General features: G+C 56.0%; 1 protein-coding gene across 3 annotated transcripts; it reads right to left on the bottom strand.

The window, feature by feature from the left end:
• Positions 1-3,280: 3,280 nt before the first annotated feature.
• On the bottom strand, positions 3,281-18,179 carry STK11IP (serine/threonine kinase 11 interacting protein). 3 transcript variants are annotated; one of them, XR_011540174.1, is made up of 25 exons: positions 18,055-18,151; positions 17,800-17,885; positions 15,492-15,697; positions 15,219-15,293; positions 14,847-14,942; positions 14,357-14,464; positions 14,164-14,235; positions 12,792-12,918; positions 12,437-12,540; positions 12,212-12,307; positions 11,918-11,959; positions 11,575-11,721; positions 11,291-11,375; positions 10,392-10,733; positions 10,009-10,214; positions 9,585-9,701; positions 9,310-9,487; positions 7,384-7,614; positions 7,162-7,265; positions 6,007-6,104; positions 5,730-5,908; positions 5,416-5,593; positions 5,133-5,203; positions 4,362-4,609; positions 3,281-3,685 (listed from the first exon to the last, which is right to left on the bottom strand). XR_011540174.1 is itself a non-coding variant. In XM_070619948.1 (25 exons), exons 2-25 carry the CDS (start codon positions 17,858-17,860, stop codon positions 3,536-3,538), a joined length of 3,225 nt encoding a protein of 1,074 aa, XP_070476049.1. In that variant the 5' UTR covers positions 17,861-17,885; positions 18,055-18,179; the 3' UTR covers positions 3,281-3,535. The 3 variants fall into 3 exon arrangements, 2 of the variants coding, with proteins under 2 accessions (XP_070476049.1, XP_008505762.2); XM_070619948.1 differs by having other exon boundaries at positions 5,416-5,497; positions 18,055-18,179; XM_008507540.2 differs by having other exon boundaries at positions 5,416-5,497; positions 18,017-18,133.
• Positions 18,180-18,522: the final 343 nt, after the last annotated feature.

Here is an 18,522-nt window from a genome sequence, read left to right as displayed (position 1 = left end):
TCTGTATTTTGTGATCAAAGGAATGTGGGAAACACTTGGAAGATCAGATGCTTTAAACAATGCAAGGACCATAGCGAGGGCTCACTAAGCCCCGGCTGCTGGATGATCACCTTCATTACTGTTTAGAGGTGTTCCTCTATAAATCTTCAAGGGAGCGTTCAACACCCACCCCACCACCCCTCCCTGCAGCCCCGGCACAGAGAGGGCAGCTGCTTCCACGGGGTCCCTCCTGCCCTGACACATGCTCTGATGAGCTCTGCGGCAGGCCCTGTGTTCTGTTAATCTGTGCCAAGTGGAGGAATGAATCAATTAACATCCAGTCGGTGTATCTATGAATGAACATGTAACGAACACATTGCAGGACAGGAACACTGCTGACCCACCCAGGGCTCAGAGGAGGCAGACAGGAGTGAGCCCGGCCTGCCCTGCGCCTCGACCGCCCGGGGCCCAGCAGTCCTCCTCCCTCCTGGGAATCCAGGGCTGTGTGCTGTACTTCCCTGCAGCACGAGGAGCACCTAAGGCTGAGTGACCATCCTCCAGTGGCATCGACTGTTTCCCGCATGATTCCACGGTCCCGGGCCCCACAGTTTGCAGACGGCTGGCCGAGTCCGGGGTGGCACTGCACCCCAGGGAGATTTAAGTCTTCTCCAGCCACTACAAGCCCACTCTCCCCACCCCAGGAGCTCCCACTGTGGCCTTCTTCCAAACAAAGCTTTACAGTGAGGCTGGACCAAATTATCAGAACTCATCTCATCCCCAGGAACCCTACGTCAAAGGCTTTCTAGTGAGGGGAAAGGAGAAACCCCCAGACCACTGTAAAAAAACCACCCCCTTGCCCTCTAGGTCCACACCTTCCAAATCCTTCAATGTTACCTTTCCAATGGTAACAGGTGGGATTTCCAGAAACATAATTCAGGTATGCGAAAGTATAACTTTGTTCTCTATAATTCAACTTTATCCTTATAATGAGCCCCTATTCCTAACCAACAGAAAAGTTAAGCTGATAACATTCAGGTAAACTCAGCCCAATCAGTGATTTAAGTTTTTTTTTTAAGGTATGCTATTTGAGGGGGGAGGGTTGAGGAAGATTGGCCCTGAGCTAACATCTGTTGCATCTTTCTCCTTTTTTTCTTCTTTTTCTCCCCAAAGCCCCAGTGCATGGTTTTGTATCCTAGTTGTACATCCTTCCAGTTCTGCAATGTAGGATGCCAGCCTCAGCATGGCTTGACAAGCAGTGCTAGGTCCGTGCCCAGGATCCGAACTGACGAACTCTGGGCCGCCGAAGCGGAACGCATGAACTTAAACTCTACACCATCGGGCCAGCCCCCAAGTCAGTGATCTAAACTCAATCAATTCAAGTCTAATCTGGTCACATCCCCATTTGGGGGCTGGCCCATCCCATCCTCCTACAGGACGCTGGCCACCCTCCAGCACGCTCTCAGCTGACTTCTGTGCCCCACAGGAGCCCACAGGTCCTCTGGCCCTCCTCTCTTCTCCAGTCAAGAGAAATCTGGGCGGCTATCACCAGCCCTATCCTGCCAGGTCCTTCCAAACCGCAATTTCCATCTGCCCTGGTGGCATGGGGAACATCCGGCAGGCCACTGTCCTAACTCCAAACAGGGAGCAAGGCACAGGGCCCCTCTACTCCAAGAGCCCCCAATGTCAGGGGATTGCTCCCACACTGCTCTAATGCTCTTCTCTAAAACCCCTCCCTCTCCCACTCCAGGCTCTTCGTCTCCTGAGGCAGCCTTTCAATCTCCTCTCACAGCTTAGCCCTTTCACCTAAAACCTAGAGAGCCGGCATCTTTGTTCCCTACAGCCCGGTGGGGAGGGGTGAGAATCAGCCAACATGTCACCACAGCCTGGAGGAAAGAGAAACTCCAAACACAGTGCAACGGGCCTGCGTGTCCCGGATGAGTCCAGGACTATTCAGGAGCTCCCCAGCCCAGGGCAGGTTGGGCAACGGTCCCTCTCTGTGGGTGGGGCCGAGCACACAGGCCCTTCCACTGCAGGGAACAGAGAGGCAGTGCAGCCCACTCTGAGGTCAAACAAGCCTGGACTCATCATGTCTCCTCCATTTACTGACATGATCTTGAGCAAGTCACTTAAGTGCTCTAAGCCTCGGTTTCCTCACTTGTAACAGGATGCCACCCACCTCCCAGGACCCCTGTGAGGAGCAGACACTGTCACTAAGCAGTTAGCTCAGCGCCTGGTGTGCAAGTGCTCCATAAATGAGATGCACCCATTGGTACCCCAAAACCACACACACACACTCTCACAGCTGGAGCCCAGCTTTTGGGCTCAAGGGCAGCCTTTGACTCGAGTCCCCCCACTCCAACCCCAAGCCCTCTTCCCAGGGCCTCTACACAAATATGTGGGTGCCACTCTTCCCATGCAGTTCATTTTGGGGTACAAAAAACAGATGCCCACTCAGGCTGCCTCGAGTCAGTTAGGACCCTCTCAGTGGCTCATAGCTTCAGCCAGAAAGAAAAAAGGAGGAGTCTGCTTTAGTTCCCACAACCTAAAATTCAGGGGCATCCGCCTTCGGGCACATCTGGGCCCCGGGCTCCAGGGACACCACCAGGCCTTGGAACTGCTGGCTCTATCCCTCAGCACTGTCTTCCTTCCCTGCAGGTTCGTTTGAGGAACGCTCTCCCCTTGTGGCCACAGCTCCAGGGCCATCCTCTCAGCAGCCCTCATGGGGAAACTCGCCTCTTTCTTGGTTGTTCCAGCAAAAGGCCAGGACTGGGCCTTGGTAGGCCAAACCGGGCCACACGACCATTCCTGGACCGATCACATTGGCCACAGAGACAGGCAGAGGAACGGGGTCAACCCACCCTGCTCGGCTGAGGGACGTGGTGCTGAGAGGAGCAGACAGGAGCGGAAACCACCAGGTGCCAGCCCTCCCTCCACAGCCAGCTCCACACCCCCTCTCCCAGTCACCCTCTCGTATGCAGCTCCCATGCCAATGGCCTGAGACCCACACTGGCTCCCAAATGAAACTGGAGTGAGTGGGACTCTAACAGGCCCGGCTCTATTAGGCAGGGAATTCCAGGCCAGGCCACGTGACAGGTGCTGCCGCTGAGGACTGTGCCCGTGGGGGTCAGGGGGACCACTTGATCCGATCAGCCGGGGCAGAGCAGGGTTGGAGATTAGGTCTCAAGTTCAAACAAGGTCGCCCAGCCTGTCCACATGGGAAGAGGGATGGGCGGGCAGCTTCTGTCAGAAGAGATGGGGAATGGCAGGCCCTCGAGGGACACATCTCAGGACGCCCAGGACATCAGGAATGGAAACAACTTTATTGATACCTGAGAACAAGTGCCAGACAAACAGTCCTAGTGACCACTTGGCCTGTCCCCTCGGGCCAGATCATCTAGAGGCCAGACCACTTCTCTCTCCCTTCCCTCGAGCCGTGGGTCATTTGGGGCCTCACTGGCCGGCGCCCAGAGGCTGGAGGAGTCTGCAGCCAGAGTCTGGAGAGGGAACATCTGCAGCCATGGCTCCTGAGGCCAGGGGCGGGGTCAGCGTGGAGGCCTCACCGGTCAAGGTCTAGAGCATCTTGGGTCACAGTCCGCAGTCCGATGGAAAACAACTCCTCCCAGGGCTCCCGGATCCAGGCCAGCAAGGCCGTCAGCTGCTCCGGACACACAACCCGCAGGGCCCAAAAACTCTCCAGCCGGGACACCTGGCAGACCAAGCAGCAGAGAGGTGGGACACACAGAGGGCCACACCAGAGCCAGGGGAGGTCTCAGGGATGACCCACCGCGCTCCTTGGCTCACGGCCGCTTCCCTCCCCCAAGCCTGTGATCTCTCAGATCACCATGAGAGATCCTGACTCTGAGCTTTTTAACTGAACCCACTCGACACTTACTGAAGGCCCCCAAAGGGCTCTCACATTTACTATCTGGTTGCTGTAATCGTTTCTGTTTTCCAGAACGTAAGTTCTGGAGTTAATTCGAAGGAACTGCTTGGGGTTCAGCTCATGGCTCTACGGCTTGTGACCTGGCCAAGTCAGTTACCATCGCAAGCCTCAGTTTCCTCATCTGCAGCAGGACCAGTAAGAGTACCTTCTCACATGTGGGCTGTAAAGATCAAATGGCCAACACACGGGCCCACCACAGGCCTCCCAGCTGACAAAAGGCTGGGCTCCACGTCCGGGGTGCTTCCACCGCCAACACCCGCCTCCCTCTCCACTTGCTGCCATCCAAACCCAGGGAGCCCTCAGTTCCTTGCACCCTAATTCTCTGGCAAGTTCCATACTGCCCCCAATTCATAGCCTTCCTAGACCCATTTCCCACACTGCCCACCACCTCCACTCCCCTCTCTCTCTCTCTCTCTCACACACACACACACACACGCACCTCATCATAGAAGACCAGCCGCAGCTCTTCTGGGGCCGTGCGATAGAGCAGCACCGAGCTCAGGCTGCTGAGTGGCTGCTGCTCCCTGACACGCACGGAGGGGCCTGGCCCCGAGGGTGGGGCCTGCTCAGAGGCTTCTCCAGATGCAGCTGGAAGAGGCGGCTCTGCCCGGAACCCTGCAGGCTCTTCATCCAACAGGTACAAGGTGGACAGAGTCAGCAACAGGGACACAGGGCAGGTAGCAGGGCCTGGAGGGAAAGGCAGAGTGAGGCCCAGAGTGGAAGGTCCCGGAGGAGCCCAGGGGCAGCATCCCAGTGCTGCTCGGGAGAAGAGAAGCAACCACACTGAGATGGCCACAATGCAGCCTGTGCCTCCAGGGTCCAAGGCCCTCCCTTTTCCAAACACGAGACACCTCTAGCCTCCAAAACCTCTGAGGCCCAAGACAAAGGGAACCTGCCCCACCACCCACCCTACTAGCAAAGAAGGGTCTGCTCTTGCCTTTTCCAACAGGATGCAGTGCAGCGAGCAGACCCAGCCAATCTGCTGCACTTCACAGACAGCCTCGGCCCAAAAGTAAAGGTCTCCGGGCAGCTGAGGCCCAGGACCCCTCCCGGCCCCACCCAGAGAGGTTGGGGCACCGAGACTGTCATGTAGGGATGCCCACAGGTGAGAGGAAGACCAGAGTCCAAGAACTGAGAATTGCTACAAGGGCATGCAGAGGCGCTGGGGCCGGGCCCGTGGCCTGGGACAAGATGGGTACAGAGGCCTCACCTTCAACCAGGAACACCCGAAGGTAGAAGAACCGGGGAGGCTCCGAGGAAGAATCTCTTTCCAGCAATGGCCTGGGGGAAGGAGTGGTGGGAAGGGGGTGGGAAGTACTACGAGGGGGCAGAGCGGGGAGGAGGACCAGGCCTGGGTCAGCAGGTGTGGGCATGAGGACAGTGGCAGACCCAGGTGCTCAGGCCTGGACTGTGCTGGGGCTGGTGGGCAGAGGGCCTGTGTCCAACAGCAGCATCTGGGCACCAACCCCGGCCTCAGCCTCCTATCGACTCACCAGAGCCGGTGCTTCGGGGTCACCTCCTCCTCCGTGGTGCTGATGCTGCTCCTCCAGGTCGGGGGCAAAGACTGCAAGACATCTGGATAGAGCCAGCCAAGGACAGGGAACTCTCAAAAACTCCATCTGTTCTGTCCCAACCTCTCCGCCTCTCAACACCTTCCCATTCTCCATATGTCTAGATTTCAGAAACTTCTGTGAGGGATGAGTCCCATTACCTGTCTGTCTCCACTGTGGGAGCCAGACATGGGAGCCACACCCCCTTGGCCCCTGCCATCCCTGCCTCTCCCTTCCCCCTCCCACCCGTGTCTCACCACTGAGCTCCTCGAGGAAGGCCCGGCAGTGCCTGGCATCTCGGGGCAGCAGGACACAGCTGCCCGCTCCAGCCGCCCACTCCAGCCGCAGGCTCTGTCCTGCCAGGCCCAGTTCTATGCCACTCAGATCCTGCAGGGGAACAGCCAGGGTTGGCTGTAGCCAGCTAGCTGGAGGCCCACTGTGGAGAGAGGCAGGCAGAGTGGTGGGGAAGAGTGAGAGTGGAGTGAGACCCACAGCGGGCTGTGACCCTAGCCTGGCCGCGGCCTGCTCACTCACCAGATCTCCCCTGTCACCTTCAACACGTAAAGCCTGTGGTCAGACACAACCACGAGACACAGAAACTCCCCAGGGTGGCCTGCTAACACCAGTGGCACCTAAGGGGAAGAAGAAGTTGATGAGAAACAGGAAGAGAGGACGGGGGAGGCTGCCAGACCGAGAGCCGAGCGACCTGGGACAGTGCCTTTGGCCTGACTCTCCCCACTGCTCATCCACCCCAGCGTCTCCACCAGCCATGCCCTCCATCCCACAGCCCTGGCCTGCACACAGGCCCAAGTCAGGCTCTTAGCAGGTTTCTCTGTCACCTCGTCCCCTCCAATCCACCCTCCACATTCTGATCGACGGACTGTTCTAACAAAACCAATCGCCACTCCCTGGCTTCCATCCTTCAGGGGCTCCCCCAGCCCTCAGGGTCAAGAGCAAACTCCCTGGCAGACACCTGGCCTTGCTTCTGAACCAGCCCCTGCCTGCCTGTTCAGACTCCTCTGGGGACACTTGTCCCCGACACCCACATCTGGCTGCCCCAATCACGGGCAGCTCTCCCCATGAGCTACTCTCCCCTGCCTCCGCGCATGTGCTGCTTCCTAGACCTACAACGTCCTCTTCCTGCCTCCTCCGTAACTCATCCTTCAAGACCTGGCTTAGCCATCGCCTCCCCAGGAGGGCTTCCCTGGCCCACGCAGGCTGATCAGATGCCCCTCTAGGGCCTTGGCCTGATCCCAGCCTTTCATATCGTATGATCACTGTCTGTTTCTCACATCAGAATATAAGACACAGGGCAAGATTGGTTTAGTTTAGATCCTTAGCATGTAGCATATACCAGATGCTCGAGCAGAGAGGGTCCAATGACGCTGTGTGTTTATAATAATGACAGGAGCTCCCATTTACTGAGTGTCAGGTGCCACGGGAGGCAGCCTACAGACATGAGCCCTCACTGATGCTGCCACACTCTGTATGGTAGGTATTACCACCCCCGTTGTCGAGGGCAACAACTGAGACTCAAACATCAAGGAATGTGTCCAGAGCTACATAGTAAGAACTGCTGGAGTTGAAACTGGAAGCCAGACCCAGCAGTTCCAAAGCAACTGCCATGGTGGAAACAAGTGGACGCCCTGGTCAGTTAGGGCAACAGGGCAGTGCCAGGCTGGCGCAGACCTTGATGCAGCACTGGAACTCCTCCTGGGCATCAGTGAACACCTCAACATCCAGGAACAGCCGGAGTCGGTGGTCCACAGAACGGAGGCCACAGCGCTCAGGGGCTGGGGACAAGCGGTGGGCCGTGAGCCTCCCCTGGTAGCCCATGGCTCCATCCCCAGCTCCCCATCAGTGCCACCTCCCTCCCCTAAATGCCACCCATCTCCTTTCCCCTATACTCACGGGGACTGAGGCTCCAACTGTGGCGGTCATGGGAGACCGGTGCCTGAGATGGGGCACTGTCGGCCCTGTTGCTGTGGTCACTGTGGCCAGGAGGGTTATGGACAGCGCTGCTGGACTGCGGCGGGGCTGGCGACTGCTCTCCCTGTCTCTGTTCCGCATTGGGGGTTCCCAGGGACAGGGCCAGGAGAACCACGTGATCACTACCACAGTTGGGACACACAGCAGGAGATTCTGGAGGGAAGGATGGGAGTTTCCGTGAACCACGCCCCCCACCAGCGCCACAACCCCTCACCCACTCTCAGACTCACCTGGGCCCACATCTCCAGTTTCACACACTACCCACCACTCCCAAGCCACTCACCTCCCAGCAGCTGACCGCCCACTCCCATCTCAGTGAGAGATAAGCAAACCCAGAACCACGGCCCTCAAGCTCCTCAAAATACAGCCCACCTTCTTATTTCAGGCCTTTCAGAGAGGGCCAAAGTCAACCAGGCCCTGCTCTGCTCCCTCCCCTAGCCTCAGGCTGATCACGTACTTCAGTGCTCTACCAACAATGTCTGAAAGCCCCAAAGCAACAGGCTGGGAAGGCAGGGTGCCAGATCCGGGTCCAAGTTCAGGCTCCATCAATTAAAGGCTGTCATCTAAGCAATTATGACAAGTTACCTAAGCTCTCTGTGCCTGGTTCCTCATTTGTGAAACGGGAATGGTAACAGTGTCTGTACTACAGAGTGGTCAGGATGAGTGAATGGAATCAGGTAAAGAATCCAAGACACGGATCAGCAACAAGAGAAGCAGCATTCTTCGAGCAGCCACAGTGTGCTGGGCATGGGCAGGACCCTTGGACAGGAGTACCAAAACTCTCCCTATCCCACTTTGCAAATGAGGAAAGCAAAGATCAAAGAATTGATGTATCCTGCCCAAGACCGTACAGCCAGGGCAGGGGGCAACAACAGCTGCCACCGATGGAGGACTTCTGTTTTGAGCCAGGCCTGTGCCTGGTGTCTTTTTGTCACGGTTAAATCTCCTAACAGTACCACAGGGCAAATTCATTCTCTTCTTTGTTCAGAGGAGGTAACCAAGGCTAAAATAAAGGAGAATGGAGCTCAAAGGAAAGTTCATTAATAATGCCACCGCCAAAGGGACCCAGGGGTCACATGGCCCCATGGAGTACAGGCAGGCTCCGAGAGGGAGTGGGACTGTTTCCGTTGCACACGTTGTGCTGCTGGGCCTTGGGGGCCTGCAGCCGCCAGGCAGGTCACAGTGGGGGATGGAGAGGAGCCCATTTTCCGAACAAAATTTAAACCTCTGCTCCAGCTGCTGCCAAGAAGAGAACAGTAGCTAATCAAAGTCATGCGTTTCAACAGAGGTCTTATCAAGAATCTCTCTTTCTTCTTCAATGTCTTCAAAAACATTGCCTGTTGCCTGATCTACAACAGAAAAGTCTCTCATCTTAAAGAACACAATGTGCAGAGAGGCCACGAGGCACTGCTCGATACCAAGCAGCTCCCAAGGTCAGCCAAGGAAGGACAGGCCAAGCCAGCCCCCAGAGCATCTCACTCAACAGCCAGACATGCTCAGGGGGCAGCAGCGCAACCTGACACTGCAGGAAGGGCTCGGGAGGGTTACGGAGTTTCTGAAATATTAGCCAAAACACGGAGAAAGAGCCTTCAAGTAATGCAAAAATAATGAGTACGTTTAAACAACTACAGAGATGGTATTTCCCGACTTTTAGAGAAAAAAGAAAAGGACGTAATTTCATTCTTCTTTTTTTTTTGTAAACGTAGCAGGCAGATGGTTTGATCTTTTCCTCCAGGCAGAAAAGATGGTCCCCACTCCTTCTGTCCCTGGGGCTCCCCCCAACACTCCCCACCTCAAAGCCGTTGTCCCTGAACAGGCAGGAGGCATGTGGGCAGGGCCTGTCCTTACCTGCCTTTTGGAACAGAGGCTTCCAGCCTTCCTCACTGTCCAGTCCCAGCCTGGGCGCCTCTGGCTTGAACTCGTGGCCACAACGCAGACACTGGAGTCTGCCCGCCAGCGGGTCCCTTGCTTCCCCGAGCTGACGCTGAGCCCTGGTGGCTGCCGGGGTCAACACAGCAAGCAGCTCCTGAAACAGGCAGGCCGGACATAGCTGTGAGCCGTGGATTGGTCGGCAGTCCTCCAGTCCTCCCGCAGCCTCGTGGGCCCCGAGCCAGGCCCGTCACCTGGATGGCCGCGTGGGCATCAGGCTCCAGCACCACATAGCGTCGCCACTGCCGGTCCGGGCAAATGTAGGAGAAGCGCAGCACGAGGACGGGGGCCCTGGGGGGCGGGTCTGCGCCCTGCAGGAAGAGGGACCAGGGAGAAGCGGGGGTGGTCAGAGGGATGAGGGTTACACTGAGAGCACGGAGGAAACAAGAGCTCTGGACTGTGTTAACACGCCTCTGCTGACATCCTCTAGTCCAGCCTCCCAAGGGGCCACATAGGGCCACATCTCTGCCCCCCACAGCTCCCCTCCTGAGCGCCAAGCACCCAAGGGAGACCGTGGGGAACACGCAGCCCAGAGCCTGGCACCCAACAGCCGTGTGGTCAGAGTTGGCTCCTGAAAGAGCCCGCCACCTCTTCCAGAACCCCCACGCCCCCACTCACCTCAGGCACCGGTTCCCTCTGGGTTGGGCTCTCGAGCTCCACCTCAGCTCCCTCCAGACTCTGGAGCTCGAGTCGTTCCAGGGTTCGAGCTGCTTGGAGCTCCACCTCAATCAGGTGGCCAGAAGTGACCCGGAGAAAGCGCTCCCTGCCCCGAACACCCTCGGGGCCCTCCAGGGGACACACCAACATGGGGCGACAGAGCTCCGCTGAGGAGAGACCAAGAGGTAGATCCGTAAGGAGGGAAAGGTACCCAGGACTCTGCCCTCCCCTGGGGTGGCCCTCCATCCAAAAGGGTCGGCCACCCTGCGTCCGGGTTTTCCTAACTCTCCCAGACACACCACCGTCACTAGCCCCAGCCCTCCCCATGGCCACTGAGTGCTCACCTTCCACTTCACTCTGCTCTTCCTCCTCCTCCTTCTCCTCCTCCTTTCCTTCCTCCTCTTTTCCGTGCTCCTCCGTCTCCTCTTCCTCCTGCGGCTCCGATTCTACAGTGACCTCCTCTGCCATTTCCTGGGGTGACTCCTTCTCCGCAGGTGGAGGGCTGGCCGCAGTCTCTGTGCTCGGGGCACCCGGGGGCAGTGTGCTGAGGGCAGGGGTCTTGGAGGTGGGCAGAACAGGGGTCCCAGAGGTCTCCAGGTGATTCCTATACTGCAGCCAGTCACGGCCGAACCGTTCCCGGAAGCTGTTCATGAGTTCAAGTTCCCGATGCTGCTGCACAAACCGTCCTGGGCAGGTGGGGGAGTGGCGCAGCTCAGCAAGCCCACCCCCAACCACAACCCGCCGGCCCAGCCTCTCTGAGTGCTCCTCACGGGGAAGGAAAAGGGTGTGTAACGGGGGGAGGGTCAGAGGGAGGCTGAAGGTTCCCCTCGGCAGCATGTCCCAAAGCGCTTTCTACAGAACACTGTGGGCGCATGCAACTCAGAACCGTGCCTCGCAGGCTGCTCTGGGAGAGTCACGATCCACAGAGGCACATTTAAGATCCTCAGATGTCCTGGATGGAGGACACCTATTTCACTTTGTGTAGCATTTTCCAAACGTGGCTGGCCATGCAATCCTTTCATTACATGACCTCCCGACATCCCACACAGTTAATGCTCCTTGAAAACACTTGGAAAACTGCCACCCAGGAGCAGTCTTTTCTCCTTTCCCTAAACTGAAAAGAGGAGTGAGGAAAGAGTACGAGGCCTCTGCAAAACTCCACTCCACCAGAAGTAAAATCCTCCCAACTGGAAGGTCGCAGAGCGCAGGTCGGGGGTGAGGCGGTGGGGGCAGGGCCACTTACCAGTGGGGGAAGGGTCCATAGTCCGGGGCTCTGGGTCCGTGTCACTGGGTTCTGAGATACTTGCCTGCCTCACACGGACTCGGCTCTGAGGTTGGGTAGAAGGACGACGTTCTAGGAAAGCCAGGGCCTCCCACCCTGCCATCCATGGTCACCCAGCCAACCTACCACAAAACACCCCATCCCCAAGCAAGGATAAGGCCTTACTGTTCCCAGCCCACCGACAACCCGGAGCCCCCATAAAGGAACGCAACCCCAGGCACGAGGCAACCTAGGACACTGCCTACCTTAACCTTACGGAGTGGAGGCTGGACAGCAATGCTCCCTGAGGAGAGGCTGTCACTCAAATCAGGGCCACCCGAGGTTTCAGAGGTACTCCCCACTGGCCAGGGCAGGGGTGGGGCTGTGGAGCTGAGGCCTGAGGATATAGAGGTCTGGCGTGTGACAAAAGGAAGGAGAAAGAAGTCAGAGCCAGGGGAGCACCTCTGCCCTGCCCAAGCTAGCTGATACACGGGACCTACTTTCCAGCTCACCAGGAAGACCCTTTCCCTGGAAACCCGTTTCCCTCAGCCAGTGCCCTCCCAAATCAATCCTCGCTGTCCCACTCCCGTCACTCCCCACAACACTAACCTGAAAATCAGTCAGTGACAAGACCTTGCCATCAAGAAGAAACTGAGCAGAGATAAAAAGGGAAGGCAGTGTTGGTGGTGGAGCACATGCCCCTGGGGAGCTCCAGGCGGGGGTGGGGGCCCTCCTCGTCCTGTAAGGACCACGAGGCTCAGCAGGCAGTAACAGCATAATAAGCAGGAGGTCCAGGCCTTGGCCCCTTGCATAGGGATGGGGTGGGAAAGGCCAGAGGGTGCAGGGCTGGGGTAGGACCGGGCAGGAAAGGGAAAGCAGAGTGGACACGGGAAGATCACTCACGCCGCCAGCAGCATCCCTGACACGGGGCGACAAGTACTGGGCGGTGGCCACTCGGTGCGCAGGGTGGAACCACAAAGGGTTCCCCTCCAGGCAGAGCTGAGGGGCAGGAAGAGGAGAATGAGGTGGGCCTTGGGTCTCCGTGAGTAAGGAAAGGCACTGACCAAATCAGCACGGGAGGGCGGGGTGCAAAGCTGGCTCCCAGGTCCTGACATGCCCAAGACTCACCTTGCGGAGCTCAGCCAGCAGCCACAGCGGCGACAGCTCCCTGTGTCCTTCCAACAGGTTGTACGCCACATCCAGGTGCCGCAGGTTCCTCAGCTGCTCCAGGCCTGGAGTGGAGGCAAGAAGACAGGAAGGGCATGTGGGTGAGGGTGGGCGTGGGGTGTATGCTGGAGGTGGGTGCCATAGAAGGACAAGCCTGGGCACCTCAGGCCTGACCATAGTATGCATGAGCCTCTGGAAACACATGTTCCTGGGGCCCCTGCCCCCAAGTCTCACACTGTCCTCGGTCCTCTCCATGTTTGCCCTACCCTCCCCGACTCCCTGCCCCCCACCTCCCCCACCACACTCCCTCACTCACCATGCAGGCTCCGGAGCTCATTGCCTCGCAGTATCAGGGTCCCCAGAGCAGCCCCAGAGGGTCCCATTCTCGGCACCAAACGCAGGTGGTTATAGGAGATGTCCAGATAGCAGAGCTCAGACAAGTCCTGGGAGGGGGTGGGGGTGACAAAGACTCTCTCCTTGACCAAACTTCAGCCAGACTCCTCTGAGCCCTCTTCTTGACTAGGCCTCAACCCTGACCTATCAAGACTGTGGACTCTCAGCACAAATGATTTCATCCAGCCCTCCACCCCCCGACTTTAAAAGACCTGAGCAAATACTAGCAAAGAACCTAAGAGCTCAAGGCCACAACCCTAGGATGACAACTCCAGCCCCGTACATTCCTACCCAGAAAAACTTAAGGTTGCCAGAATTCAGTGTGTTCCAGACACACCTGAAGAGAGGGCCCCGTGTGCCAGCCTCGTGGGAGGGTAGGAGCCTAACTGACAAGCAGCAACCCAGACAGGCTTCACGCGGACCAACGCCCCCTTCCTGCTTTTTGTAAATTTCCACTTCCCTGACTTCAGAGAAATCTGAGTAGAGTTCAGTCAAGGAGAGAATCTGCTCAAGGCCCCGCCAGTCCCGCTCCCGACTCCCTCACTCTCCCTTTGAAACGCCCAGTTGCCTCTGCACAAATCGAACTTGAGTTCAGTTCAGCTGAATAGTTTATTACTGATTAAAAGTCTTACTACAGATTAAATATCACAATAGTTCATTACCACTGCAACAGTTTATTACTGGTTAAAAATCTGCTTTTACCACTTTAACTAGTGTCCAGCTGTGTTTACCATTGATGAGGAGACAGGGGAGAAGGGCTCTTGATCATCATCACAAAAGCTACCCTTTTCTGAGCCAGGCATTGGGGCTAAGTAACATCACACACTCCTCACAATCTTTTTTTTTCTTTGAGGATGATTAGCCCTGAACTAACAGCTGTGCCCATCTTCCTCTATTTTATATGTGGGATGCCTGCCACAGCATGGCTTGACAAGTGCTGCTAGGTCTACACCTGGGATCCGAACCGGCAAACCCCAGGCCACCAAAGCGGAGCGCGGGAACTTAACTGCTATGCCACTGAGCCAGCCCCACAATCATTTTAATACTATAAAAGTAGGCGAAGAAACTAAGAGGTTAACCAATTTGCCCCAAGTCACACAGAAAGTAGGAGCTGAGATTTGAACACTGGGTTGTCTTATGCTAGAGCCTGAGCCCCCAAACAGCACTGCCTCCGGATGTGGCTCCACCTGGGGGGCAAGAGCAAGGTGGGAGCAAAACAGATCCAGGAGAGAGGGTCAGAGCAGAAGGATCCGAGGCCGTAGGGCGCTGGCCCCGGCCAGGCTGCTCATACTCACGGTCAGGAAGCCCCTGCAGTCCTGGAGTTGATTGTGGCTCAGGTTCAAGAAGCGCAGAGCTGACAGGAGACGCTGGGTGGACGGGAAGAGGTGGTGGCGAATCAGACATCCCCAGGCAGCCAGCTGGCTCTCCTCCCTAAGGCCCTCCTGCCCACCCCTGTCCTTCCCAAACCCCCCTCCCTGAGGCCCTCACCAGGGAGCCGTCCAAGGCAGTCAGGGCGTTGTAGCTGAAGTCGGCAGAAAGCAGAGCCAGCCAGGGCAGGGCAGAGCAGAGGTCACCACCGCAGGCTGAGAGGAGCTCCTGAGACAAGGTGCTCGGTTACCTCCACTTTCCCCTCCTCGCCACCCAAGGCCATGCTCGATCACCCAGCCATCCACTCATTCTTTATATACCAGCTCAGCCTGGAGACGCACACTTAAAGAAAGCCCAGGGCCCCGGCCCCAGAGAGTTCACTGTGGGGAGAGTGGGGAGGCAGACACAGGAGTATTTAACACGATACGGGAGATGTGACCATAAACCTATGGACAGGCACAGAGTGCCGTGAGAGCACAGCAGAGGGAGCAAGGACGCTGTCCTGAGGGAGGCGAAGGCAGGGAAGGCTGCAGAGGAGAGGGAATGTCAGGGCTTGGTCCTCTATGTCCCTCAGGACAAGGTGTCTGGGCCCACCCATCATCCTCCTCACCTCTAATGCCTGGATGCTCCTGCTGCAAATCAGGGTCTCCAGCTGGGAGTAAATGCCACGGAGGCCATGGAGGCAGTGGAGGGGGACACCTCGGAGCTGGGGCAAGGCAAGGGAAGGGAGGGAGGAAGACAGACTTCACAGAAGACAGAGAGCTCACTCCCTTCCCCTCATAGGCAGGAGGGAAAAGATGAAAAAGCCAACTGTGGTTCAGGCAGGTGTTAAACGGAAAAGAGAGTGGATGCCACATTACTGCAGAGGAATGGGCCCACTCAGGCCTGGCCCCCCACCAAAAGAGGCCATCTCTTTTTCTCCATCCCCAAATGGCTGCTGCAAGCTGGGTTTTGTGCACCAACATCCCCCAACACCCCATACCTCCAGCTGCCGAAGGGACTTGAAGGGAAAAATCTTGATGGGCCCTGGGAGGCCAGGACCAGGGATATGGACCAGCTAAAAGGAAAAACACTCGGGTCACTGAGGCCCAGCACATCTCCCTTTCCTTGGCCTCTCTTCCTTAGCACAGCCACCCCTGTGGCTCTCACATCTAATCTGGGCCCTGCAGACCTTGAACCCACGCCCGCACCCCCAGTCCCCGCCTCCACTATTCTCTTGGGCTCTTTGTACATCTGCTCCATTCCCACCCAGAACCTTGAGTGAAAGCGTTTTCTGCAGCACATCGAAGAGGAACTGAAGCTGGAGGATGATGGGGGAGTCGGCAGGGTGGGAGGGCAGGGCCACGAAGCCTGTCTGGCCAGGGCCCCAGGGCCCCAGGTGCAGCTCGAATACACGGTTCAGCTGCTGCAGTGTGGCCGTCAGCAGGCTCAGTGTGCTAGAGCCAGACAGGACCACATCCCCTGCAGGAAAAGGGGCAGAAGGAAGGACGATATAACAAAAGGGTCTTCCCCTTCATTCCAAGACTTTGTGACCCCAGGATCCCCCCCACTCCAATCCATACTGTACATCTTCCACTGCAAGATCCAACTTTCTATCTCCTCGCCGCTCAAAAGTCTTCAACGGCTCCCCTCTATCTTCAAAAAAAGTCCTAACTCTTCAGCCCGATATATGAGATTGCATCATGTAATGACTCCACCTGACTTTTCCAAATTGTCTTTTACCATCTGCTCCAAAAGCCTGGTCTCCTCACAGTGCTGGAAATACAGTCAACTTCGTTCACAGCTCACTCATTTTCTGGTACACCCCCTTCCACTCTGCCTAGCTTGAGACCTTCCTCCTCCAGGCAGCTTTCTCAATACTCAACACTGCTGAACCTTTACACGATCATCACTCACGTTACAAAAAAGTTGACTGGGTGTTTCACCTTTCTTTCTTTTGCTGATTGCAAAAATCAGAATATATGCACACTTACAGAAACTTTCAAACAATATTAAAATGCATGTCATAGAAAGAATAACCACTCATATGGCACCAAGGTATTGTGATTGCTCTCTATGTTAAAACTGCTCTCTCCAACAAGACTGTCATCCTTGAGAGCCTCTTTTGGTCACCTTGGTATTCATCACTGCACCTAAAAAAGTACAGCTACAAGGCAGGCACGGAGAAATTTTTTTTAACTTTTTTTTAAAAACAAGGATAGATAAGAGTCAAAGAACGTTGCAGAAACAGCACAGAGAGGTATCTATAATCTTCATCCAGTTTCCCACCCAGGTTACATTTTATATAAATACGGTACAACAGCCAAACCAGGAAACTTACTTGGTTTATGTATGTACTATAGTTCTATGCCATTTTGTCATACGCGTAGATTCCTGTAACCACCACCACAATCAAGACACAAAACTATTCCATCACCATAAAGGTCTCTCTCTCGCTATCTCTTTATAGTCATACACACATACACACCATCATCCCTAACCTCTGGGGCCAAGTTGGATTTTTCCTGAATAAATTAACAATTCCTGCAGCCTTGCATGAAAGATTTTCTATGTACTAGACACCGAGGATAGATAGAGATACGTTACAAGGACTCTTCCCACCCTCAAGTAGCCTCCCAGTTAGAAGAGGAGATAAGATATGTGCACAGTTAATAAAACAAGCCAGAAAGTGAAAGTGCTATAAAGAGAGATTCCACAGATACCATTCATAGGAGTGCAGAGTGATAGAAGGCAGCTAACAGTAATAGGGAAATATGTGGCAGATGCCTCTGTTATCTCATTTAAACTCCACTGGAATCTCCTAAAGAAAAACATTAATGACTGCCTCCTACAGATATGGAAATTGGGGCTCAGAGAAATTAAGAATATTGACTGAGATCATATAGCTGGTAGGAAGTTGCTACTTCTGTCTGATCCCAAAGCCAAGGCTTCTTCCACACAACTAACGCCAACCACATGCTGAACAACTACTGTGGCTCCACTGTGCCCAGGCACTGAGGAAAGAAATTACAGTTATAAGAGCTCCCAATTCTGAGTACTGACTCTATATGTAAACACTATACTACATGTTTTACGTGAACTAAAATTAACCCCCACCACAACCTTTGAGTTAAGGACAACCATTATGCTATTTTGCTAGTGAGGAAAACTGAGGCTCAGGAAACTTAAACGACTTGGCCAAGTTTGAAAGAGAGTTGGGATTCCAACCCAGGTGGGTCTGACTCTAAATCTCGTGCTTTTAACTATACTAAGTGCCCTGCCACACAACAATGATTATGACCAGTCCCTGGTAGTAATGATCACTTCCCTCTGAGAGTAGCAAAGAACGCATAGAAGAAGGGGCACTGGAGTTCGGCCTCGAAGGATGACTACGGTTTAGACAGTCACAAAGAACACTGCAGGCAAGGGTACCAGAGCGAACAAACCCCGGAGGAGCAAAGAAATGAAATGGCACCCGAACCCTCGTGACTTTCAACAACGGTAACTCCGAGACTCAAGGGGGCGGCCCTCTGGAAGGTAAGGAGCACCCCCACCTCGCCCTAGCCAACCGGAAGTCCACTCACCAGACTCCCTCAAGAGCCCGGCGAGCTTCCACACCAAGGAGTCCCGCGGGGCGGTCGTCATGGCCACCGAACGCTGGGGGCGGAGCCTGGAGAAACAGGAAGCGGAAGAGCCTCAGGTGGGTGGTATTGCCAAAAGCGCAGGGCGTCCGCGCATACCGAGGCCTCGCGGGGAGGAAAAAGCAAGAAAGATAGCGAGGAAAAGCGTCCTCCCAGGTACCCTTTCCAGAAGCACAAGGCGGAGTCAACCAAACTGACCCTCCAGTGTGGACCTGCCACCAGCTCTACAGCTCGGCTCCTATCAATGATGGACAGGAAGTCCCGTCCCGGAAGGAAGGTCAGTGGAGGGACGACCGGAAAGCACGCCTCCTCTGCCGGAAACCACGCCCTAAGTCGTGCAAACGTGTCGGATGGGGGCGGTGCCCGCGTGTTTCGCGCAGGGCGGTCCCTCGACTGTCGGAGCTCCTTGCCCCGGCCCCTGTCCTCCGGGCTCGCGGCCCCGAGCTGGGCCCCCACCGTCCCCGCCGTCCCCGCCCCGCTGTGGACCCCGCGCAGCCTGGGACGCCCTGTCGGCTCACTGCGGCCCCTCTGGGCCAGTGAGGAAAACCTGACTCGTTGTTTGCAGGCTGGGCGGGGAAGCAGAGTTTGGAGAAACGGAATTTTCTCTTAGTGAAAGAGTCGTCCAAAGCGAACACTCGTTTTCCAGTTAGAGGAGAGCGTGTCTGC

Source organism: Equus przewalskii, chromosome 5 (assembly GCF_037783145.1).
Source record: "Equus przewalskii isolate Varuska chromosome 5, EquPr2, whole genome shotgun sequence".
Taxonomy (NCBI): domain Eukaryota; kingdom Metazoa; phylum Chordata; class Mammalia; order Perissodactyla; family Equidae; genus Equus; species Equus przewalskii.
The sequence above is the reverse complement of the archived record's forward strand: the minus strand, read 5'-3'. Positions and strand labels throughout refer to the sequence as shown.